This window comes from Eleutherodactylus coqui, chromosome 3, assembly GCF_035609145.1.
Source record: "Eleutherodactylus coqui strain aEleCoq1 chromosome 3, aEleCoq1.hap1, whole genome shotgun sequence".
Lineage (NCBI taxonomy): Eukaryota > Metazoa > Chordata > Amphibia > Anura > Eleutherodactylidae > Eleutherodactylus > Eleutherodactylus coqui.
In genome coordinates this window covers 303269207-303295642 of record NC_089839.1, presented here as the reverse complement: position 1 = coordinate 303295642, position 26436 = coordinate 303269207, and the positions used below count along the sequence as shown (strand labels likewise).

Genomic DNA, 26436 nt, shown 5'->3' with positions numbered 1-26436 from the left:
CGCACCTTGTGGCCATGGAGACGGTTAGGTTTCATTTGGAGAAACATTTAAAAGAATTTATTTTGGAATGTGTAGAATTTCTCGTTTAACTCATTTCTTTAATATCCCTGTGAATCTGCACCAATTCCGCCACGTGTGAACGTACTCTCAGGGCACATGAAAATCATAAGTTTCCACCGCGCCTATATGTCTGTTTTTAGTGCATACGCTTTTTTTTTCTTTTAAACGTGCATCTGTATTTGCTGTGTTTTACACAGTGAGCTGTGATTGGTGCATCGAGTCAGCGCCAAGAACCAATCACAGCAATCTCTTGCTGGAGGCGGGGTTCTCAAACCTTGCTACCAGCAATAGATGATCTGTCAGTGCACGGGAAGCCTGGAGCAGCGCTAGAGACCAGCGGGAGGGACCCTGACGGCACCTGATAGGTGAGGATTGCTCCCCTCCCCCCACATCTACTGTGAACAGGGCTGATTTTCGGGTTGGGCTTATAGGTCAAACCCCTCCCACCCATCCTGTTCCCTCAAAATCGGTGTGCGGTTAATTCTGCCCAAAACGCGGCATCAAGTTGTGCCGCGTTTTCAGCAGTGCTGAGACCGCTGCCCATTCATTTCAATGGGCGATGCATGGCTGAAAACGGCCAAAGACAGAACATGCTTCGCTGGTGAAGATGTTGCCTTGTGACGCTTGTGTGAGCGGCCCCATTGCGCTGAGTGTGAGCGGCCCCATGGCAATGAATGGGAGCCTTGTACAGCATTTAGCGCAGTGCTAAACACTGTACAGAAACGTCTGTTTGAGGGAGGCCTAAAGAAACACTGTAGCAATTTGTATAAGTTACATAGCAAGAGTAAGGCCTCCTTCCCACGAGCGTGACGGGCTCCGCCGCGTAATATTACGCAGTGAAGCCCGTCACGGCGCCCCCCAGAGCCCCTATACTTACCTGCGGGAGATAGCGTGAAAATGCTTCCCCGCCCACCGCCGCCGCGTCACCGGCCGTGTCACGTGCGCGGCCGGCCGTGTCACGTGCGCGGCCGGCCGTGTCACGTGACGCGGCCGGCCGCGTCATATAGCGTCATATGACGCGCGGCGGTGAGCGGGAAAGCGTTTTTTCACGCTATCTCCCGCTGGTTACAGCGGGAGATAGCGTGAACGGACGGCTTCCATTGACTGCAATGGAAGCCGTCAGCGCGTACAGCCCGTCCTCACCCGCAGAAAATAGAGCATGCTGCGGGTGAGGACGGGAGAAATCGCGGTGCGTAATTCCGCGGTGGAATTACGCATCGTGAGCATTGTGCTATTAGGTTCAATGAAAACAAAGATCTGGTACCGTGTTAGCCAGTAGAGCAAAATGTGATTGTTCTCAGCAAGAGAAACGACGTAATCTTGTAGATATGATACCTTTTAATGGCTAACAAAAATACATGATGTAATAATAGCGAGCTTTCGTACCAACGCAGGGTACTTCTTCCGGCTTAAATCCATTTAAGCCGGAAGAAGTACCCTGCGTTGGTACGAAAGCTCGCTATTATTACATCATGTATTTTTGTTAGCCATTAAAAGGTATCATATCTACAAGATTACGTCGTTTCTCTTGCTGAGAACAATCACATTAGGTTCAATAGAACCTAATAGCAGGGGGCAACGCAGCGGATTTTTGCCGCGAATTTACGCGGCGTAAATCCGTTCGTGGGAAGGAGGCCTAAGACCCAATGTATCACTGAGGTTTGAGGCTCCGTGGCCCCAGAGGCATCACTATATTCCCTGGGACTATATTTCTGAGTTGGCTCAGTGAGGTGAATGGAGGGTCTTCACCCCGCGCACACAGCGGGTGCATCTGCCGCAGCGCCCAGCTTACGCACATCTACCAGTTTCTAGCAGAGTAAGCAGCTTCCTGCCTCGTTTCTGCTCATTCAGTCCCTCGTCGGGGTTTAATCTGAATATTTCCAGCCTTAACTAGAAGCAGCAGGATGTGCCACTTTGCAGTTCTCCGGTGGAGAGGCGGGTTATGTGGGTGCCCCGGGCGCAGCGGATCCTTCCAGCTGTGATGGTGACGTCTCAGGAATATCCTCCGCTAACTCTGTCCCCTTGTTCTCCTGCGCAGGGCAGCTGCCAAGACTGCAAAGTCAAGGGACCAAACCTTTGGGCTTGTTTAGAGGTAAGACGGATTCCTCTGCCGTTCTGTCCGCTTTCATGGCTGCAGCCTGGTAACTCTCGCTCTCTTCTGGACAGAATGGCTGTTCCTACATTGGCTGCGGAGAGTCGCACGTGGACCATAGCACTACTCATTCTCAGGTAAGTCCCGCCGCAGCTGAGTGATCCGTGTTTGCACTGAACGTGTTGGCTACGTGGCGGCGCTCAAGGCCTGAGACTCATTTTGCAGTGCATCATTATTAAAAATTTGGCGCAATGGCGTTGATGACTTTTGCATCCTGATCTGCTGGCCGTGCTGTTTTTGATCCGCATTCACTCTACAGCTGACTATTGGCAGAGTACAAACTGTAGTGTAGGCAGACATTGGCACCAGCACATGGGCACATGCTGTACATCCACCTACTGGATGTCTTCCCAGATAATTATTGGACAGTTCATTCTGGATTAGGATTTCAATCATGTTTGTCTTTCTGATAAATTGGAATTCAGCGAGTTTTCAGGACTGTAATATTGATAACTTCTCTTTAGGATAGTTCAATATCTGATCTGTGGGGGTGTAGCTCTTCGCACCTCTACAATCCGCTAAGTGAAGGTTCAGTGTTGCCACAGCGCTGTTCATGTAGTTGTGGTTGTACCTGGTACTGCGGCTCAGTCCCATTCACTGTACTAGATGGTCCAGCCACAACCAAATGCACCGTGCTGTGTTTGGGTAAACTGTAAAGGAAGAGAGCACTGTGGCCCCTTCGTTCAGTTGATCAAGGGGTGTCCGAAATCGAACCCACTGATGTTCATAGATTTACCGAATGAGGTTTACTGCATTATTTCAACTCAAATACATACTTTTAGCAAGAAAAAATTTTGCTAAGAAGTTTGTGCAACTTTTGTTCTGATGTCAGGAGGGTCCAGCAGTGTCAGACCGCTTCCATAATGATCTGTTACAGTGCCTTTGCTGGACCGGAGCTACGGAGGAAGGTAAAGTACTTCCTGGTGGGGTTGCTGCCCCACGGGAGGTACTGGGGGCCACTTTTAGTACTGGGACCACTAGTGGCCACTATTACTACTGGGACGATTGGAGTCAATATTACTACTGGGGCCACTATTATCATTGGGTACTATTACTGCTGGAACCACTTATGATCACTATTACTACTGGGGCCACTGAAGAGGGGCACGATTACTATAGCCCCACTGAGAGGGGGCGCGATTATTATTGGGGCCGCTGTGGCTATTCAAGTCCACTTGAAACAAAACCCTTCATTTCTATAGACAACTAAGTAAGTTTTAATTAGTATGAAATATTTGTATCCTATTTTCTGTTGTCTGACCCCGGGTGTGTTTTTATAGTCCGAAAATGACAGTTTATGGTGTGTCCGAATTGGTTTTCTTCCCCATCCCCAGAACAAGCCATAACTGCGTAAGTGAATGCGAAGAGTCGCACTACAGCCGGAAGCGCTCTGCTTTTCTCAAGAGTCATATGGTTCACCCGCAGATTATACTGGGGCCGATCATCTGTCTCATGAGAAAGGCTTATCATAACCAAAGGCTTCTGACATTTGGACAGACTCCTACTTTTCCATCAAACCCTAGTGATACGCCATGAATGGTCACGATGGGGAAACTCCCTTTATTGGGTAACTAAAGTTTTTGAAAACTTTTGAAATGTCACAGTGACAAGTCAGAATCTTGGTCAATGGGGCCTGGATGCCAAGAGCCGCACTAATCGCTAAAATGGACTGGCAGAAATGCTCTTCTGGGCGCCGCGTCCATTTGACCGCTTCTGTCGCTGCTCGGAGCGTTGTATGGGCTCCATAGACAATCTGCTTGCTGTGAGAGCCGAATGGGCAACACACTCAGCTGAGCGCTTCTGCCCATTCATTTTAGCGATCAGTGGGATGTCCCGAGATCCCCACCGATCAAAACTTCTGACTTTACTATACTAATCTCTTAATGATGGAGCCTCTTATGGTACTTAAAGGGGTTGTCTCGTGAAAGCAAGTGGGGTTAAGCACTTCTGTATGGCCATATTAATGCACTTTGTAATATACATCGTGCATTAAATATGAGCCATACAGAAGTTATTCACTTACCTGCTCCGTTGCTAGCGTCCTCGTCGCCATGGTTCCGTCTAATTTCGGGGTCTTCTTGCTTTTTTAGACGCGCTTGCGCAGATCCATCTTCTCCCTTCGGCTCCGCTCGGCAGCATCGGCGATTTGGCTCCGCCCCCTTGTACGCATCATCGCGTAGCTCCGCCCCCGTCACGTGCCTATTCCAGCCAATCAGGAGGCTGGAACCGGCACACATCATGGGGCGGAGCTACGCGATGATGCGTACAAGGGGGCGGAGCCAAATCGCCGATGCTGCCGAGCGGAGCCGAAGGGAGAAGATGGATCTGCGCAAGCGCGTCTAAAAAAGCAAGAAGACCCCGAAATTAGACGGAACCATGGCGACGAGGACGCTAGCAACGGAGCAGGTAAGTGAATAACTTCTGTATGGCTCATATTTAATGCACGATGTATATTACAAAGTGCATTAATATGGCCGTACAGAAGTGTATAACCCCACTTGCTGCCGCGAGACAACCCCTTTAAGGAAGCAATGATATATTATTTTTTTAAATTTGGATCTCCATCTCTTCCAATGCCATAACTTTTTTTTGCCTTATTATAGCCTTATGTGGGTTGGTTTGTGTGGCTAGCTGTAGTTTTATCGATACCATTTTATGATACATACAGCTTTTTTTTTTTTTTTTCTTGCTTTTTTGATCCTCTTTATTTCATTTTTTGGAAAGCAAAATGAACAAAGGTTTTTTTTCTTAATAGTATTTGCCGTGTGGGATAAAAAAATGTTTACTTTACAGTATGGCTTCTCATGGATTCAGCTATACCAAACGTGTTTGTTTTTATGATTTTTATTTTCCAGACAAGTGTGCAAAATTTAATTTTTTATTTATTTTTTGACTGTTTTATTTTTTTATCTATGTCCCTGTAGGGGACTTGAACCTTCAGGGCGATGGTCTTTTAGTTAGGTACTTATAAACTGCAGTGTATTACCTCTTATATATGCCATTACAAGCCATGGCAGACATGGACTCCACTGTTAGCCATCTGGATGCCTTGGCAAGCCATCCATTCCTAGGCGGTTGGATGATGGATGGCGATGATGTCACAGAAGGAGCTCCCTTCCTCTGTTATGGCCTGACGTGCCATGATCAACTTTCATCGTGGCATGTAATGGGTTAATGGCGAGGATCGGGATTAATTTTGATCCACACTATTGCAGCGAGGACTCGGCGTTCAGTTAAAGCCGGCTTCCGCTATGGGTGGCGCAGGCTTAGCGTCTGAGCCCTTGCCTTCTACCTGTTACATATAGCATTTCGCTCTGTTTCCTTCCTGTGATATACATGTATATCATAGGGTGGGAAGGGGTTAAATCAGGTTGGCATTTTCCTCTTAATTTGGCGCACATTATTGTTGTTGCCCAAGTATCGCCCTTCTGCATATCATTCAGTTTCTGTACACAAGACCTTGATATTAGATTTAGGTGCCATGAAAGAAGGCGACTTTGTTGGGGATTGAGCTCCTCGGAGCAGCAGGTAATGAGCAGAGAAGCGAGCGGCATCCGAATTCCCCGCGGTGCGCAGTTTGTCTCTTCGCGCTGCAGTTCACCTTGTTGATGGTTTTCACAGTCGGCGATGTTTCCTCCGCGGATATTGCAGAAATCCAGAATCTTGTATCTCTTTATCCAAAAACCTCACGATGTCAAGGTCAATCAGGAGCTGGTAAAGCCCATAGTAAATGGTCCGTCTTCATGTGACAACACCTTTTTATACTAAGGCCAGCCCAGTAATCGGCTGATTGGCACAGGTCCAGCGTCAGAAACTCCCAACTATGAACCATTGTCGCAGAGGGAAGCTCCGGCCGACCGCAACAGGGAAATGTGTTACGTAACTGCCGTTCGGTAGCCTCCCCTGAGAGCTGCGGCTGCTGCCAAATTTGGGTTCTCCTCGCCACTTCTTAACGCAGCGGTCCAATGACTTGTTTTTTTTTGCGGGACGAGTTTTATTTTTCAGTGGTGCTATAATATAATATACGGAAAAACTTTGGAGTGAAATGGAAAAAAGCTAATTTGCCTTCAGGGGAGGGTGTGGGGGAGGGGCGGGGGGGGCTCTTGTTATGACTTTTATTTTATATTTTTCTTATGCTGTACTACTTTAAAAAAAACATATAAAGTAATGTGTTATTTTGGTGAGACTTTTATGGACATGGCGATACCAAATATGGGTTTATGTTTTGATCTTTTTTTTTTATAAATACTGGAAAAGTTGTTATTTTTTAATCTTTATTGTCCTTCAAATTTTACAATAAACTTTTTTTTTTTTTTTTACTTGTTCTGCTTGTTTGATTGCTTATACCATATACAGCAATACTTCAGTATTGCAGTATATGGCATTTCTGCAGGCATTCTAGTAAGACAGGCCAAAGCCATGAAAACCAAAAGTCACCTCATCGCGGGGCGGGTGGTTGAGGAGACCTAAATGCTGATTGGGGCATTTAAATGCCGCTGTCAGAATAAAGGCATTTAGAGGGTCAACAAGTGAATCTTTCCATTCCGTCGACGCACAACGTGTTCCTATTACTAGTGGCGATTCTCTGTATCCTTTTTCCTGTTAATTGCTGGCTGTGAGAAAGCCGACACCTGCGGTCCAGGATCTGTAAACAGATGAGTACAAGCTGCACCGGTTGGGCAGCGTGCCATCGTCCCCTGCCGGTTGGGCAGCGTGCCATCGTCCCCTGCCGTCTGCTGTAACGTGCTGATATTTTTGCAGCGCTGTGTGCATGCGGTGATGCAATCCGTTCTCGGGGGTTTAGCGGAGTGATGGCTCATTATGGAGGAGGAACAGTCTGTGCGGCAGATCTTTACCTTCTGTTCTTGTCAGACCAGATTGATGTTGCTCTTTGATTCTTTCCAGGCCGTGTGTGTATACAGCCCTCTCCTGTAATCTGTCATCTGATAATCCAGTATCTGCTTCCAGCACTGAAATATAACATAATGTAGAATTTCACCAGAGCAGAACGAACAAACCAAGCTACTGCAGATATATATGTGGATCCATGACTGTGAAGTTTGCCTGGGTTTCCTTTGAGTCCTCCACTTACCCCAACACTCCAAAAACTTACCAATAACTAGATTTTGTTAGGAATTTACCGTAAAATCTCTCTCGTCTATCATTGGAGGACACAGCTTTGACCTTGGGTATATAGCACCTAATGACCGGAGGCGGACACTAAGCGGACAAACAGGTTGGCCCCTCCCACTTGCTATATACCCTCCGCAGGTACTCGGTTAACCCGTTTTGTATGCAAGCAGTGGGAGCACCCCAGTGGGGCTTGTTACAAAATGGTAGTGCTTAAAATAATATAGGAGGGCGCAGTGCGACGATAGACAAAAAGAGACACCCCCCCCCCCCCATCCGGTGGGTGCCGTGTGCCCCAATCAACAGGACAAGAAAGAGGTTTTACAGTGAATTCCTTACAAAATCTAGTTTTCTCGTCTGTATCATTGGGGGACACAGCTTTGACCTTGGGACGTTCAAGAGCAATACCCAAGGAGTGGGAAAATATAAGAAGCCGCACGTGTAACGAAGCGTAATCCACTGTTTAGCCACGACTAGCGTTAATGAGTATCTAGGCATCCAGCATGCTCATAGACTGGGCATAAAGGGGTCTGAGAAAGTAGACCCATCCCCCCAACGGGAAAAAGACTCCCAATGACGAGCTTCCCACGAGGCACCCGTTGTCCAAGAAATATGTGCCGTAACACAGCCTGAACATATGATGTGCCTGGCACTGTAACCCTGTACGTCCGCGAAGCGGCGCCAGTGCCAGGAACCCTCTTCGGGAACCAAGGATCCACGAGTGCCTTCGGGAGCACCAGCAGAGAGCCGGGGTACCTGAAGAATGCCACTAGAGAAAGGTAAACCTGCAAATTATATCCGAGCCCACTTGTGACCGGCTCGTCCCATGGGAGTAGTCTTCATTAACGTGGGGCCCAGATACCACATGCAGGTAACGTGCAACAGGACGATAATGACCTTATGATGACAAAGAACCTCCGCCCGATAGCGCCTCCCTCTTAGAAGAGGGACGAGTAGGCTGGGCGAGCTGGACGTGACATCAGCACCATCCAAAAGGGGGTGAAACGTAAAAGAGCTGGGCCCCTCTAGCAGGCCACCTAGCTGAACGTCTGAGTCCGCTGGAGTCCAGACTGTAAGCACCCGGCTAGGCAGGTTGTCATAATGACAGCACCGCTGTTGAAGGGTGAGTAGGAAGCACCCCAGCTGAATGCATGGGAGCTACAGCTAGCAGAGGGAATGGAAGACGGAGAGACATGGCTCCAAAATACCGTTAGTATCAGCCTTCTGGGACTGTGACAATAGCCACAGCCTCCACCTTTTGCATGAAGCCCACGGGCCCTGAAGAAGTCTACGCCTAGGAAAAAAGGAGTCTGAGTTGTCAAGCCAGGGTGGCCCCTACCAAGATGTCACTGCACCCGCATGGCTCCCACCAGGCACAAGAAAACTTTGCATAACTGCCAAATTACCCCCAAATGCGAGTCTCGCTGATCCCTTTGTGGAACTCTCCGGAGTCGGGAGGTCGAGCAATAAGAATTGAAATCAGTATTATATTATAATATGTGGCTCTGAGCGGCCCGTCTGCGTGTCATCCTGGACTCAGACACTGCGCTAGGCTGCCTGCAGGAGGGGCAACAGGGGAGCTACCAACAGGCAAGGCTCAAACGGGTCCAGAGCAGACGTGAGGGGCGATGAGTCCAGAGACTCCCTGTACGAGTGCTCCTTCCAAATGGAGGGTACCACAGGTCTCAGCAAGGCCGGAGCCATGCTGGCAATTAGTTCAAACCCTGTCGTTCGTAAGATGAGATATTCTCTAGCTGGGTGTAAATCTCGTGCCGCACATAGTACCAAATAATCCCTGTACTCTTCCCAGTATGCGAGGTACCACAGGTCTCAGTAGGCCAAGACTCACGCTGATGTTGACCGGCAGCAATGTCTGGCCATTCACCCTCCTAAGTAGAGGTAGATCTGAAGTAATACTGCTCCGTCGACATGCAGGAGGAGGCGGATCCATGGCGCCTAGGGATGGGGCACATAGATCTAGCTTGCAAAAACACATTGTTCCATCCCAACCCCTTTCACCTGATAGCCTGTCACACTCTGGGGGTCTCCTCCTGTGTATTGCAGCCACTTCCCAGCAGTGCAGCCCCCTGTCTGATGTGTATCAGTTTCACATCAATCCCATGATGCATCAGTAGAGCATTAGCTGAGGTTATACCATTTTTGCCTGTTGGGGGACAGTGTACTTTCTATATTCACCTAAATAATCTACAGGACATAAGTATACAGTCAGGAGGATGAGCTGTGATCTCCTCTATTATACCTGTGTGACAGAGGCTGTGTGATCATCATCAGTACTGTGAAGAGTCTGTGTCGTCCTCTAGGCAGTTTCTGTGGTAGATCCATGTAACAGCATCACACAGACTGAGAATCTGAATGGTTTCAGAGATAACTCCAAGCAAATCTGAGCCGTCGGAACTGAGATCACATGACCATCTGGGGGAAAAGAGGCCGGGAGTTTCAGGCATAGAGAAATAATTAACCAATGTAACACAAACTCACTTATACATACTGGTGGGATAGCAGTATGAAAAAAATCACCGGAGCAGTCGTTGAAGTATTGCAGTATATAGTATAAGTGATCAAACAACTGCAAGTTACTAAAAAAAAGTAACAATAAGTAGGGAGAACAGTTTATTGTAAAAATGTAAACACCCCACCCCCATCCCATATTTATAATAAGTCAAAACAACCCCTCCATCCCCCTTCCAAAATATATTTGGTATTGTCGTGTCCATAAAAGTGCAATCTATCAAAATAATGCTTTATGGCGCAGCGACCGCCGTCACAAAAGAATACACGACGCAAGAACTGCATTTTATCTGATCATCCCGGATCTAAGGAAATATTTAAAGCGATCAAAAAGTCGTCCAAGTCTGCAACATTCTCACCGGAAGATAAACTTGTGGCGCTCAGAAGGAGGGATGGAATTTTTTTTTTTTTAAATTTAGTATAAAAAAAACCCCCCAACATATATTTTGGTATCTTAATGGTCCGGACCCACTGAATAAAGTGATCGTCATTTTTGCCGCAGTGTAAAAACAAACTCTGGAAATCTTAGTCACATAAAGTGGTACCATTGAAAAATAGAACACTTCTTGTAAGTGAGGAGAACACAAAAATCCAAAAATGGCAGCATCCTCAAAGTGGTGTCCTCTCCATTTTCATAACAGAGATGGGAAACCACCGCTATAGTTAGTGGCCACCCGGGCAGTAACTGCGAAAACAGCCGAGAACTTCAGCGCAGCGCTGTTTCTGCAGTTCCCATTGAACTGAATGGGCGTCGGAGGAACTGTGTAGCGCAGCCGTGTAGCTTTCATTCACTTCAATAAGAGCTACGCAATGAAAAGCTGAGTGAGGAATACCCCTTTAAGAGGCTAAGAGAAAGCTGGTAGTAACAGAAGTTGTTTTACTTGTTTTTGTATTGCTGTACTCGGGGATCTCCCTCAGTCCCATAGACGCTCAATGCAGTGGGAGTGCGCTCGCCTAACACCTGCCTCATCCTTGTGATTGGAAGGGGGCCCCAGAGGTAGGACAGCCAGCTATGGGGGGCTTTACACAGGACCACCATCGTCCGAATTGTCAGTAGAGTGAATGTAAGAAACACTTGCTCTGTGCAGAAGTGATGATGAGAATTCCCTCACTAGTCTCTTCGTTTCAGTTCACCTCAAAATAGTCGCCGGTTGATTTAACCATCGTTTGTAAACAGGTAATCGTTGTCTTTCAACAACTAGCCAACAACTTTGTAGGGAAGTGTTAGCCGGCCGCTGATTGGCTCCCACCTTTTTTGAACATTTTCTCCTCCCACTTAATGCTCATTGGTTCCCGTGAACACATAGCTACTTGTGAGTGATCCTCGAATGAACAGTCCCTGCTGGTCTTCAGAAGAACACTCGAGTGAGCGTACCTAAATACATCTGAGCGGTCTTCAAGTGAACAGAGGACTCGGCAACCAATGAGCGTGTATTGGGGAGGGGTCAAATACACGTCCGCCAAAGAACCGCACACCCCTAACTAGCCGATATACGATATTTTGGCCACGTAAATGCTGCCAACAATTCGTTAAGCGATTGCGAAATTGAACAAGTGAGCAGCAGTCAGATGATACTTGTCCTGTGGGACACTTACCACCTGTCCTGTAGATTGGTGGTAGGTAGCTCTAGTGAGAGGAAACCTTTAACTTCTATTAGCAGGAGCCAATCTTGTGCAGGGTCTCCCCTATTGGAGGTGTGCAAAAAATAGAAGTGGGAAAACAAAAGAAATAAAAAAAAAAAGAAAAAAAAAAAAAGCCCCCCCCAAAACTTCAACCCTTTCCAATCCAATTTTGGATTCAGGGTTTCCTTTTTGCTGTTAAACAACGGCGCCATCTGCTGGCTAAAGCCAGTGTGTGTGCACCAGAAAGGCTCCGACAGCTGAGTGGCTGGCAATAGACTATAAGAATACCCTGCCGGACGTCTTCTGACATTGGAGCTGTACAAGCTTCGATCAGAATGTAGGAAGACGTCAGACAGTGGATTGGAAAGGGTTAATCTCATGTTAAATCCAACCCACTACCAGCGCCGACGTACCGTGGTCCCCGGCATAACTACTACAGCCATTGACCGATCATGATGGTGATGCCAGTGAGTGTTGCGTATTTCTATGATACCGTTCAGTATGTCACATGACTGCTGATGTCCGTACCGCCATCACGTGACGGTTCTTCTATCACATTGTGTTTTGTCAGTTTGCACACGGGAAAACCCTGACATGAGATACGGTGTATTTTCTCTACTAATTAATAATTTAGTGATCTTCCCAGAAACAGCGCCACTCTTGTGCAAAGGCTGTGTCTGGTATTGCAACATTCACTAAGCTGCAATACCAGGCACAGCCCATGCACTAGAGTGGCGCTGTTACTACGGGAGGAAAAGCAGAGACCTTTCTGAATGTGCCAGTAATCCGCTGTATACCCTCCATGCAGGACACCAAACATTGCCTCACTGTGAACCTCACCACGCTGCGAGTCTGGTGCTACACCTGCAGCAAGGAAGTATTCCTGGACCGGAAGCTGAGCGCTCCGTCTCCCAGCGCCAAACCTCAGGATAGCAACCCTGTGCAGGTACTCGCTGCCGGGCAGAGATTGTACACCCCAACCATCAGATAGTCTATATGTATATATTATAAAATGTTTTATTACATCCCAAGGAATCGAGGATGACGTCAAATCTGACCTTAAAAACGCCCCACGCGGTGATTTACGAGAACCTGGACGTTGAACTGGAAGAAGAAGACGAGCTGAAGACAAGAGGTGAGAGTACAAGACGTCTTACTCCTAGGTACATATCCCAGATGTGCAGTTGTTGTTCTGGAGTACATTTTTGGTCTTGTACTTTTTGACCACTAGGGGCACTGTTGCTTGGTGATCACATGGTATTTCATTGTGTTTCATCACGCTCGGCATTATCACGCCTTCTCTAATTGATGCGTGGAAATATAGCTGAACATTCTTGGGGCATTTTTTATTTTCAGGGTCAATAAAGTGAAGACAAAAAGGCTGTTTGTGCTCTTATCTTGTTGCACAGACAATCTTTTAACTTTTTCTTAATCAAAGCGGCCCTTTTGGAACATATTGTGGTCCTGGAAGCCGTAGAGCAGTTATATTACCCGCTGTTGGTCTGCTGTGCTGATGCCCCTTTGATCCGCTGGTTTCGGGTTCTGTTTTCAGCTGTCCAAGATGGCCGACACAATCTTCAGACTACCCAATCCCCACAGTGCATTGATAGCGTAAGACTACCAATGCATTAGAACTGCTTTTTGATTGGCCATCACTGCTCACATGATCAGCGCTGGCCAGTCGGAGGGCAGTGTGCATTAGGTAGCTAGAAAATTGCAGTGGCCACCTTGCAAAATAGTGACCCAGCAGATCAGAGGGACATCGGCATGGAGTGACAAGAGGTAATATATCCCCTCCTTCCATCCGGGGGAAGAATTCTGTCCTGAAACCAGAGAGTCGTTTTAAGATCCGGTGCTTGGCGTCTCATTGATACAATTATTCTTGCTGTGTAGGTCTGACTGGGCTGAAGAACATTGGAAACACTTGTTACATGAATGCAGCTCTGCAGGCTCTGTCCAACTGGTGAGTCGGAAGACATTGTAGAGTTTATGTAAACTGAAGGACACTTCATTAGAGCTTCCTGAGCTTTCCTGATTGGCGCTTCCCTGTATGGAAATTCCCCCCGTGACCCCGGAGTGCAGCATAAAGTCACGTGACAAGTTTTCTGTGGATCCATTTCAGTGTAAATCCACATCAGATGGGAAAATCCAGCGATCGGAGCGACTTCCAACGAGGCCGGGTCATCGGTGCTGGACTAGCCGGGGCCTCACTGCCAACCGTGGGGGGTTCTCATGTAACGGTGTGAAGAGTATACAGAGAATGGTGGGATCGAGGAAGAACTTCAGTGGAAGGAGATTCTGTAGATGGTAACAACTTGTCACCAAAGAAGGAGGATGTAGGGAATCGTACCAACCAACAGCAAAGAGCAGTCAAATACAATGCTGATGATGCAACTGACGTGTCTAAACGCACAACTCGTCGTTCCTTAGTACGGATGGGCTAGAACAACAGACGGCCAGTTCCAGCACCGTTGTGTCTAAGAAACAGATAAAGGAGACTCCAGCGGGCAAAAAAGTGCAAGAATTTTATCACTGAACAGCATAAAAACATCCCCCAGTCAGAGGGATCTCTGTTGCCCCGTGCTGATGGGAGGCCAGATTTTGGCACAAGCAGCATGAATCGCTGACCCCTTCCTGTCAGCTGCACAGAACATGTCAGCACCTCCATCTAATCTGCAGCAACTACAAGAAGCTTCCTGTTCACAGGGGCCGATATTCCTCCATCACCTAGTGGAATCTACGGCACGATGAATTGTTGCAGTTCTGGAAGCCAAAGACTCAGGAAGCTCTAATAAAGTGTCCACTCGCTGTCTATTGGACTGTACTTGCACTACTCTGTTAGCTTTCTTGGATGTATCTTTGCTTTCTGTCTAGGTAGTTCTGAAAATTTGGCTAAAATCTGTGTTTAATACTCCAACGTTGTGACTAAATTTGATCTTGCAAGTATTTGACAGGTTTTGATTGTCTTCGCTTATTTTTTCCAGCCCCCCTCTCACGCACTTCTTCCTTGACTGTGGTGGTCTGGCCCGCACGGACAAGAAGCCCGCTCTCTGTAAAAGCTACCAGAAGTTGATGTCTGAAATCTGGCACAAGAACCGGTGAGTCCCCTTCATTATCAGATACCGGCACTGTGACACGGTAACTCCCAAGCAGCCTCTACCCCTTATCCTTCCCCGTGTTTCAGGCTTGCACTGACACCATTTTTGTGAACCCCCCAACCCCCCCCCCCTTCCCCTTTCTCAATCCCCAAGGCAAAGTTTGTGGAATTAAGCCGTCGCTCTCCGTTCTCTCACTCCAACATATCTGAAATGTGAACTTGTTTTCTGCTGTCTGGTTAATCATCTAACAGAACCCTTTCCTGGTCTTGTCCTTCTCCCCGTTCTCCCCAGGCCCGGCTCTGTCATACCTACTAATCTGTTCCAAGGCATAAAAACAGTAAACCCAACTTTTCGTGGCTACTCCCAGCAGGTAAGTGTCCTCTGATTATGGCGTCTCTGGAGACGAGCATGTTTTGTTGGTGGGAAGGTCATGGGAGGCGATCTGCTGTCACCGAGCGGCTCTGACTCAGTAAATTGATGCTTCGCTTCGTATGATTGGCCTGGAAATAGCTTTTATATAGCTGGTAAAAACTCCGGAGAATTCATCTGCCACTGATTGTTCTTTAGTGCTAAAAATATTCAGAATGTGACGTATGTGTACCGAATATTCAGCTGGTGGTGTAATATATGACATCCAATCTGAACTACAATGAATGGCCCCTTTATTAGGAGACCCCCATCTAGTAGCCTGACCGACCTCCTTTGGCCCTGAGAACTGCAGCAATTCAGCGTGGCGTCCATCCACAGGTTTCAGAGGACTCGGGTGCAGTAAGAACACCTTCCCCATCTCATTAATCCACCTCCCCCAGCTGACAGGAAGGGTCATCGATTCATGCTGCTTGCACCAAATTCTGTCCTCCCATCAGCACAGTGCAGCAGGAATCTGGATCCATCTGACCAGGAGATGTTTTTCCGCTGCTCAGTGATACAAGTTTTGCGCCCTTTTGCCCGCTGGAGTCTCATCTTTCTGTTCCTCTTAGACACAATGGCGCTGGAACTGGTCGTCCGCTGTTACAGCCCAACCGTGTGAAGGAACGGCGAGTTGTGCGTTCGGACACGTTAGTTGGAGTTCCAGCGTTGTATTCAGCCATTCTTGAATGTGCAGCCTGTTGGTCAGAACGATTCCTGACATCCTACAGGATCCCCTTTCGCTGGGTGTCTTTCCACTAGCATGTCATTCTCCATATACAAACTCCCCTGCATTGGCATTGAAATCCCGGCCCCGGCTAGTCCAGCACCGATGACCAGCCTCGTTGGAAGTCGCTCCGATCGCTGATTTTCCCTTATAATGTGGATTTACACAGAAACTGATCTACGGAGAACTTGTCACATGATTTTATGCCGCACTCCGGAGTCACGGGGGAAATTACCATAAAGGGAAGCTCCAATCGTGAGCGGTCTGGGAGCTCTAATAAAAGGTCTTTGGCTATAATCAAGGGGCCATTTAATGTGTGGTTCTGGGGTACTAATGGTTGTTTACATGAACTTTTATTAATTCTCATATTAAGCTGCCTGCAGACGGGCGGATTTGCATAGCGGAATCCGGAGCGGGCATCCACCTCGGAATTCCACAGCAAATAACGTCCATAGGATGCTATGCAAAAGTGCATTTACCTGCCCACAAGTGGAAATCAATTGTGAAATCACTCTCTTTTGAGCTGGATTCCCTGCGGACAGCTTCCATTGAAATCGGTGGAAGCCATCCGACCCGCGGCCCTTCAGCAATCATCATTGCCGAAAGGTCGCAGCACTGCCTGGCAGCGAGCGGCGCAGAATAATCTGTACTGCGCATGTGTGCTGTCCGGACTACAGAATATGAAGACTGCGGGCAGCTATGTGGGGTCACCAGCCGGGCACAGGGTTGGATTCCGCTCCGGGATCTGACCCGGCCATGTGCTGGTGGCCTTACTCCTGCAAAAGAGGCCATTTGGTGTCTGTCTTGTATTTAAAAAGTTTTTAATGCCACAATTTTCCCATCGAAGTCAATTGGAAGAAACTGCGGCAAAACAATTCTGGATAGACTGATGTCTTGATTAAAAAAAAATCTCTTGCGTCTTCCTTAACTTTGTAGGATGCCCAAGAATTCTTGCGCTGTCTGATGGACATATTACACGAAGAACTCAAGGAGCAAATGTTTGAGGCAGAAGAGGATCCTCAGCCTGCAATCTTGGAGGAGATCATGGAAGAAGACAAGAACCAATCGGACAACGACTTCCAGTCCTGTGAGTCCGGCTCCAGCAGCGATCACACCGAAAATGAAAGTCGAAAGTTATCTGAGGAACTTTCCGAATCCGCCATGTTAATCCAAGAGGATCAAAAGGAGCCGGAATCAATGAAATCCTGGCAGAGAGAGAAGAAGAACTCCAACCACTTAAGTCAGAACAACTGCCTGCAAGATCTGGAAAAGAACCTGGAGAGCCTCGTGGAGGACAGCGAATACACCTCCCAAGGAACGGTCAAGGTGCAGATCCAGAGTCGGATATCGGGTAAGTGACGGTCAGTGACCTTCGCAGCGTCAGAGGCGCAGCATGGGGAACTAAGCATGCGATGTCTTGTGTTGTAGACTACACTACAGAAGTAATCATTAATGACCTGTCATCCTCTCAAGCACCCTTACTCAGCGAAGGTTCGTCTACGCAATTATCAAGCAGCCCTCCGAAATCCGGATCTCTCTGGACAAGCCATAAAAAAGGTATCCAGCAAAGCTGAAGCGACACATTGACTTGTCTAGATGCAGGGAGAAGGTGCTCCGACGCCGGACTATCAGATGGTCACAAGCGAGATATAAAGCTCCAGGGCAGCGAGCCTTTTACTCGGAGCAGTCCTGTTGCCATGATGTCACGTACATTGGCAGCTGCAGTCACCGCAACAATCGCTGGCTTCAGCAGTCACATGCCGCACGTGCGAGGTCTACTGCTGAGATTGGCGTTGGCTGCAGTGATCACATGAATGGCGTATGTGACATCATTGTGGCAGGAAACACTAAAGGCCGACTGCACACAGCAGAGCTGGATTCTGCATGCAGGTTCCCGGCCGGCGACCCCGTGTACTGGCTTTTACTGTACTGTGGATAGCCGTGGATGCTCACTATTGGTCATGCGCAGTACAGATTTTTTTTTCATATTTGTTTTCCCCGCGCCATTGCTAAACTATTACGCGGGCACCCGCAGCCTATCCCAATTGCGGATGGGCTGCGGGTTGGACGGCTTCCATTGACTTCAATGGAGGCAGTCCGCAACAAAATAGAGCATGCTGCAATGTTGTTTTTTTTCCCTCAACTTGCGGACTACGCAATTTGGTTCCGCAAGTGTGAAGGGAAAAGTGATTTTTACTTAGCTTTCAAAGCATGCTATTTGCTGCGGATCCAAAAAGTTTTAATAAATTGGACTTTCACGGACATGGCAATCACCATTTTATAGTTTTGATGCAACTACTCTGAAAAGGGCTTAAAAAAAAAAATCTGGTAATCTATTTTTTTCCATGACACCCGATGTGCGCCTTACATGTACAGCGCACATCAGGAAGGGGTTAATGCTGCACTAGTGATCTGAGCAGTCCTTTTTTTTTTTTCCTCTTCCAGTTCCTACCGTTTGCCTTCCTAAGAAGAAGCGGCAGAAAAAGTATCGCAGTGTGATATCGGACGTCTTTGACGGCACCATCGTGAGCTCGGTGCAGTGTCTGACGTGTGATAGGGTGAGTCCTGCTTGCTAACGAGAACGCTGAAAAACGTATCGCCTCAATCTGCTGTGTCACGTAACAAACCAATCAGTGGAGCTGCGTAACCTCCGTCTTAAAGGGGATGCCTGCTGCTCTTGTTTTTCTACCCCCATGTGTCACATGACCAGGCATTTATATGTATGCAATGGTTAGAGACTGCCAGGTCATGACACAATTGGGACGAGTTCTTGTCGCCATGTTGAGTTTGTGCTTGGCGTGTAGATACTGCAGAACGGGACGCATCCATGGGTCATACCATTATGCCTTGCAGAAACAGGTGTGCCACGTACGTAGAAGACAGCGATGTGGGCAGTACTTTTAGGATTTTCAGGGTGTGTCACACGGGGCAAATATGCTGTGTATTTTCTGGTGCCAACTGGCATCTGGAAAATACACCGCTTATTACAGTAGTAGCAAAGTGGATGGGATTTACAGAAATCTCATCCGCATGTAGCCTATAAAATCTGAGCATAAATTGACGTGCGGTGCAGATATTAAACCCGCAGCGCGTCTGTTCATGCTGAAGGTCGGTTGTGTAGTTTTACATTTAGTTCAGTGGGGGAGTCAAAATCCGCAACAAAGCAAAGTTGTGGAGGATTTCCCTGCAGGGAAATAAACTATAAAGAACCAAACCTTTTAGTCTTCTCATCCTCGCCCTGTGTACCGGTGGCCTCCAGGGTTGAGGTGTTGTGAAGACATGAGTGCTACAGGCCCGATGGTCACATGGGTTGAGACGTCATCACTTGCCGTATGGAGTAGACAAGACTCGGAGGAGAGCAGAGTCTCCCTTCTGTTTTTTTTTTTTTCGCAAACAAAGCTGCTCCAGAGTGATGCCGGTTTTGATGCGGAAATCTGGGCGAATTCTGTCCAGCGTACCCTGAGGGTTACTCCCACGGCAGAATTTGCCACAGAATTTTCTGTATGAATTCCACCTCTAAAAACCATGTCAAAATCCGTAGCTCTCTGATGTGGTTTTTGGCAAGGATCGTGCGGATCTGTCAGTGGGCAAAATTTGCGTGCAGAAAATCTCCTTTCTGCGTCAACAAGTGACGTGTTACTTCTTGACGCGGAAACGCCTCTGATTCTGCACTTTGTCCATTGACAGTGCTAAGTCAATTGGCAGAAAGGAGCGGGTATCAGTGGCAGAATTCACACTGGAAATACTGCAGCCAATCCCGGCGTGTGAACGTGTCCCTAGGCCTCATGTCCAAGGGCGGGCTGGATTCCACACGCGGGAGCCCACAGCAGAATCCCACCCTGCCCGTGGCCCAGGATATATATTTACCTGTGCTTCTTATCCGTATCTTCTTTCTTTTTCACTGCGGATGTGTGCCGAAGCGCCAAGCGCGTACGCAGTACTTTTTTTTTCTTTTTTTAACTCCTGCTTTCCCGAGGTATCCGTGGCTTGTCCGTAAATGGAATTGCTGACTGACCGCAAATTGGACGGCTTCCATTAACTTCAACTAGTGGATGTGGAGCCGAACGCTGCAAAGGGAGGGGAGGGGCGGGCGGCCACCCATCTCATTCCCCAGTAATGATCAGATTTTCTTTTTACAAACTTTGGAGAATTTCATTTTAATTTTTTTCCTGATTTTGTGATATATTTTTTCACTTGTTTTTGCAGATCTCGGTAACGCTGGAAACGTTTCAGGACCTTTCCCTCCCAATCCCGGGGAAGGAAGATCTGGCTAAGTTGCACTCGTCAAGCCATCAGACGTCTTTAGTGAAGGCGGGATCTTGCGGGGAGGCGTATGCCCCCCAAGGGTGGATAGCGTTCTTCCTGGAATATTTTAAGAGGTGCGGCTTGTAATCCTTGTAGGGATCCTGCTGTGTGTTTGTGTCCTATCGTATCTAATCCTTTATTACGTTGCTCTTCTCAGCTGGTTTTGGGGTCCCACCGTCACACTACAAGATTGCCTTGCAGCTTTCTTTGCCAGGGATGAACTTAAAGGTGAGTTCCGCTGATGTGTCCATGTTTTCAGTGCGATGCACACATGTAGGACGGGTACAGAATGGTTGACTTGGTGCTTTACATATCTGGGCTTTTCTATTCTTGCTGTACGCTTGGCGGGTTTGGAAAAGAAAATGGTAAAATAAAGTGTAACTGAGGAGGGGCTGCTGGGAAGGGTAATGCAGAGTCCCTAGGGAGTTGCAGAAAATCCAGTCTGAGATAACTGGAAGCTGCTGAGTTGTATGACTACAGGATGTGTCCATGCGCTGTCCGGGAATTCGGGAGCTGAACAAAGTGGACAGCACAGAGATGCCATCCATGTGCTTACTGGTAATCACGGATCCACTTTCACTGCATGCTATACTTTCGTTTCTGAAAATGGACAAAAATAGGACATGCAGTGATTTTTTTTTTTAATTGTTTTTTTTTTTTTTTCGCACGGAGCATTGGTCCATTTGAAAATTAAAGTCCATGTAAACGGCCTCTTTGGCTATGAAGGGTTCATGTGCTGTCCGTGGAATACACAGACTAAACACATGCTTGTCTGCATTGGCCCATAAGCTGGTCATACAGGTCTTATCACTGTCAGTGGATCCGATCATGTTTAAGGATTAGTTAGAGGTGTAACCTATGTGCACGTGCATCTATTCAGTAGACCGCACATAGACCCCCAATAGTAAATTGGGCAACTCGCATGCAATTTTTCACATTTTCTTGTAATTAAAAAAAAAAAAAAAAAGTGGTGGTGAGAAAAAAAATTGTAGCATGTGCTTTTCTGGCCCGTTTTCAATGGAAGGTGTCCTTAAATAAGCCATTCTGGTGACACACATGATATCTACTGTTGGGAGACAGAGACAAGTAGTGTAAGAGTTGTCTGGTAGTCACTTAAGGTGCTCTTAGCAACAAACAGGCCTCACGAACAAGCGAGCTAATAACTCTGACGTCGTCCAAACAATAATCATCCCGTCTAAAAGGACTTCACTTTCTTGTATGACATGCATGCTCCACTGACCTGAGTGTACGTATTTTTGGAGATCTGCAGTGTAAAGCCCCTTTTACACGGGATGACTGTTGGGGGCTTCAGAGCTCGCCAGTCGTCCTAGCGCTGATTGCTGCTGTGCGTTCACACAGGGATGACCATCACTCAATGGATGGAGGTGGAACGCGCCGAGGATTGTTCTGGCTCACCCGTCTCCATTTACAGTAAATGGGCAAATGTTTAAAGATAACCGACTGCCTGTTTAAACGGAACGATGCAATGGCAGACCTAAGGTGATTTTTATGGTCTGCATGAAAGATCCGATCAGTGGTTGTTTCATCGCTAATCGGTCTTTCACTGCATGCATTTACACTGCACAATTATCGTTAAACAGCGCTCCATCCAGTGAGCGGTTTGCACGATAATTGTGGCATGTAAAAGGGCCGTAACTATATGTGTGCACTCGCCGTGTGTTCGCCACATGAGGAACCCATTAGCGATACCATCCTTGCTGATGTCCAGCAACCACATTGGGTATGAAAGGCCAACCTCATCAATGTGTAAATAGTATTTCGGTATCTAATTTATTTCCTCTTTTGCAGGTGACAACATGTACAGCTGTGAGAAATGCAAAAAGTGAGTCTCGTCTTGTGTTTTTTATTTTTAAAATGTGCCCAAAACTTACTTCATCTAAGTCTTATACCCCATTTACACTGACAGATGATCGCTCAAAAGTCACTCACACCACAGTTTGAGTGACAGTTTTGAGCAATCATCCTTGCATACTTTATAGTAGCTAATTAGCTGCTATAGAATATGCAGCCCGAGCCGTACACTGCTGTGTCCCCTAATAGAACAATACAGCTGCTTTGCATAAGCAAACAACTGCACTGTTCTCTGCGCTTACAGCCCGTGCCCATTGTATATTCACAGCAGGACACAGCCACAGAGAATCTTATCAGCACAGTCGGCTGTGATAACAACCTGCTCCACTTATAACACCTGATCGTTGCGTTCTAGCAAGCTAGAATTCGGCGATTTAACGACTCCTGCACGATGTCAGTGAATTTAGACAAAGCGAGATTCTTTTGAGCGAATTTTGAGCGATTCTCCTTGTGTCTAAATCCGTCTCTAGTGACATTTATTTAGAGGCACTTTCTCCTCCAGATTTCCCCTTTCCCTCATTAGGGAATATGCACAGTGCTGGGAGCGTCCCCATCTATTGCTAATAAGAACAATCTGTATTTGGAGACTTCTTGTTTGGGACTATCCATAAAGATGCATCTAGCACAATGAAGGTTCTGTGATCCGCCACTCATGATGGCTGCTGGGTAATCATACGGTGGATTAACTAATAGTAGTGGAAAAGGCTAGAAGATCTTCTTATGTCTGTAGAAAAGCTTTGGGGAAAAAAACCTGCATAAACTTTCCTGCGGCTATGAAGATGATTGTGTGATGTTACGTCTTAATGTTGGGGTCTGCGCTCCTGTAGATGATCTCAGAATCATTTTCCATCATTTTAGGTTAAGAAATGGTGTAAAGTTTTGCAAAGTGCAGAAGTTTCCTGAGGTGAGTGCCATCCTTCCATTAGATATAATGTTCTCCCTGCAGGAGGTTTTTACTAGCTGTTGACCCCCAGCACATACCGTCCTCGAGACTCTGGCTGCGATCTCCTAAATTAACCCCTTAAAGACATGACCTAATTTTGGCGTTGAGGACGCACCGATGTTTGGGGAATTTTCATCTCCACTTTGAAAAGCCATAACGTTTTTGATTTTTCTGTCGACGCGGCCGGATGAGGGTTTATGTTTTGCATGGCGAGCTATAGGTTTTATTGGTACCGTTTTGGGGTACATATAATGCCTTGCAAAACTTTTAATTTTTTTATTTTATTTTGAGAGCAGGGAGAGAGAACTCATCAATTCTGCCATGGTTTTTTAATTTTATTTTCTAGGCATAGATTGCAGCATGTAGGGGGTTAACAGCGTGGCTCGCTGTCTCGATGCACCCCCGCTGTTACAGTGGGAGGCCAGCTATTGGTAACAGCCGACTCCCACTGCCGGATGGCGCAGGCTCACTTCTGATCCCGCGCTATCCACATGACGTAAGGTTACGTCCTGTCACGTTAAGTACAATGCTGCCATGATGCAAACTTACTTCCTGTGGCGTTAAGGGGCTAAGAACCTTATACTTTTTATGCAGGTTTTTAAAATTTTTGACTTGCATAATATGCGTTTCTTGTAGATATTGAGCATACACCTGAAGAGGTTCAGACATGAGCTCATGTTCTCCACCAAAATTGGGACCCATGTATCTTTCCCATTGGAAGGTCTGGACCTGCAGCCGTTCCTTGCAAAGGACAGTCCAAGTCAGATTGTCAGCTATGACCTATTGTCTGTCATCTGCCACCACGGCACTGCCAGCAGTGAGTATCAGAGTCACTGTGCATATTTTACATTAGTTATCCTGTATTATACTTCAGAGCTGCACTCACTATTCTGCTAGTGAAGTCACCATGTACATACATACATTATCCTGTACTGATCCTGAGTTACATCCTGTATTATACTCCAGAGCTGCACTCACTATTCTGCTGATGGGGTCACTGTGTACATATATTACTTATCCTGTACTGATCCTGAGTTACATCCTTTATTATACCCCAGAGCTGCACTCACTATTCTGCTGGTGGAGTCACTGTGTACATACATTACTTATCCTGTACTGATCCTGAGTTACATCCTGTATTATACTGCAGAGCTGCACTCATTATTCTGCTGGTGGACTCACAGTGTACATACATTACTTATCCTGTACTGATCCTGAGTTACATCCTGTATTATACTCCAGAGCTGCACTCACTATTCTGCTGGTGGAGTCACTGTATGTATACATTACTTATCCTGTACTGCTCCTGAGTTACATCCTGTATTATACTGCAGAGCTGCACTCACTATTCTGCTGGTGGAGTCACTGTGAACATACATTACTTATCCTGTACTGCTCCTGAGTTACATCCTGTATTATACTGCAGAGCTGCACTCACTATTCTGCTGGTGGAGTCACTGTGTACATACCTTATCCTGTACTGCTCCTGAGTTACATCCTGTATTATACTCCAGAGCTGCACTCACTATTCTGCTGGTGGAGTCACTGTGTACATACATTACTTATCCTGTACTGATCCTGAGTTACATCCTATATTATACTCCAGAGCTGCACTCTCTATTCTGCTGGTGGAGTCACTGTGTACATACATTACTTATCCTGCACTGATCCTGAGTTACATCCTGTATTATACTCCAGAGCTGTACTCACTATCCTGCTGGTGGAGTCACTGTGTACATACATTACTTATCCTGTACTGATCCTGAGTTACATCCTGTATTATACTCTAGAGCTGCACTCACTATTCTGCTGGTGGAGTCACTGTGTACATACATTACTTATCCTGTACTGATCCTGAGTTACATCCTGTATTATACTCCAGAGCTGCACTCACTATTCTGCTGGTGGAGTCACTGTGTACATACATTACTTATCCTGTACTGATCCTGAGTTACATCCTGTATTATACTGCAGAGCTGCACTCACTATTCTGCTGGTGGAGTCACTGTGTACATACATTACTTATCCTGTACTGATCCTGAGTTACATCCTGTAGATCTTTTTTATTATAAAAGTAAAAAACATAACAATAAACAGAACATAAATGTCGCTCACTTGGCATAAGACATAAACATAAAACCAAAACAAATCATCACTTATATTAACTGTACTTTGCCTTACTGCAGGACCAAGGAACAAAAGCAAAAGGTCCATCTGGTCCAAATAATACACACAGCACACTACACCAACCTGCACTCCAAACTACACTCACTCATACTCACCAATACATATACGCTACATACTACATATAACAATATACCCAGATGTGAGAAAACATCCCTAACTCACAGGATCCAGCCTGAAATCCCAAAAAAGAAGAAAGAAAATATGACTAATAACCGAAATTCTAGCCAAAACAATTATATAATAATAACAATAATACTAACAACAAAAAGTAATAATAATAACAAGAACAACCCAATACCCTTTTTTGGTCCTTTTTTTTTGTGATGCCCACTACCTAAAGAATAGAACCTTACATAATCCTAAACTAACCCTATAACCAGACCAAACCACCCCCCCTCCCCCCAAAAAAGCCCCTATGGTGCAGCCTGGGAGCCACGCCTGCATCCCAAGTCCATGCTCAATGTCTATGTCCAGGACGAGCCAAGCTGCACCAGAATACACGCCCTGCCCGCCGCAGCCTGAGGGTCACGCCCGCACCAACAGTCCGTGCCCAATGTTCATTGTCCGGGACGTGTCAAGCTACGGCTGAGGCATAAATCCCCCCCTCCCCCCAATAAACCCCCACCCAACCTATCTATAACCCCTAGCCCTATATACAAAACAAAACATATAACATCTCATATTACATAACTACAAACCAACACTACATATTAATACCCGAAAGCCTAAGGTTCAGTTACCTGCAGCCGTACTTTATCTTTGACCAAAAACTCTACTAGTGTCACACTCAGCCCTCCACCAGGACTGGATATGATAAGCCGAGCACCGACCAAATAGAAAAACTATCCCTATAGTTAATATGTCCCTACTCCTTCCCTAAAACTTACCCTCAGAGAAACTGTCCCTACCTCTCCCTATTCTGTCCCTACAAAGACCCTAACAATAAGAAAACTGTCCCTAACGAAAGACAAAGCCTCTCCATAGGAGAGAGGCCTTAGTCGTGCCCAACCTCTCATAATCCAGAGAACGCACCTTCACCAGGTCACCAAGGATGTTTCTATTCACCTCATCCACGGGGAGGATTTTCTCTTCCGTCGAGACTAAACACCGTGCATTCCAAATGTGAAACCTGACCACTAGGCTGACTAAGAATAAAGTGCACCGATCTCTGCCACCAAGGTCCCTGAATGCCCCATAGACCCATTCCACATACGAGAGGCGTGCCAACCTGGGCCAACCAATGGAGGCTCCCACCCGTTTGTACACCTCTGTGTTAAAGGGACACTGAAGCAGGAAATGCTCCATGCTTTCCAGTACGTTGCTGCACTCCTGGCGGGGGCAACCCCTATCCACCAGAGGCCTGCTCTTCAAGTTGCCCCTTACATACAGTCTCCCGTGGAAC

At 46.8% G+C, this 26436-nt stretch overlaps 1 protein-coding gene across 2 annotated transcripts in view; it reads left to right on the top strand.

Moving 5' to 3' along the window:
- Window positions 1-26436, top strand: part of USP33 (ubiquitin specific peptidase 33) — a 56465-nt gene that overhangs the window by 10289 nt on the left and 19740 nt on the right. The window contains exons 3-17 of one of the 2 annotated variants that reach the window (XM_066597813.1): window positions 2099-2152; window positions 2227-2289; window positions 12303-12440; window positions 12527-12629; window positions 13388-13457; window positions 14479-14592; window positions 14884-14962; window positions 16664-17078; window positions 17201-17284; window positions 18173-18285; window positions 19934-20106; window positions 20190-20260; window positions 21842-21875; window positions 22763-22808; window positions 23484-23664. In XM_066597813.1, coding sequence (XP_066453910.1) covers window positions 2099-2152; window positions 2227-2289; window positions 12303-12440; window positions 12527-12629; window positions 13388-13457; window positions 14479-14592; window positions 14884-14962; window positions 16664-17078; window positions 17201-17284; window positions 18173-18285; window positions 19934-20106; window positions 20190-20260; window positions 21842-21875; window positions 22763-22808; window positions 23484-23664 — 1738 coding nt within the window. Of the gene's footprint in view, window positions 1-2098; window positions 2153-2226; window positions 2290-12302; window positions 12441-12526; window positions 12630-13387; window positions 13458-14478; window positions 14593-14883; window positions 14963-16663; window positions 17079-17155; window positions 17285-18172; window positions 18286-19933; window positions 20107-20189; window positions 20261-21841; window positions 21876-22762; window positions 22809-23483; window positions 23665-26436 lie in introns of both variants that reach the window. The other variant, XM_066597812.1, reaches the window with a different exon arrangement.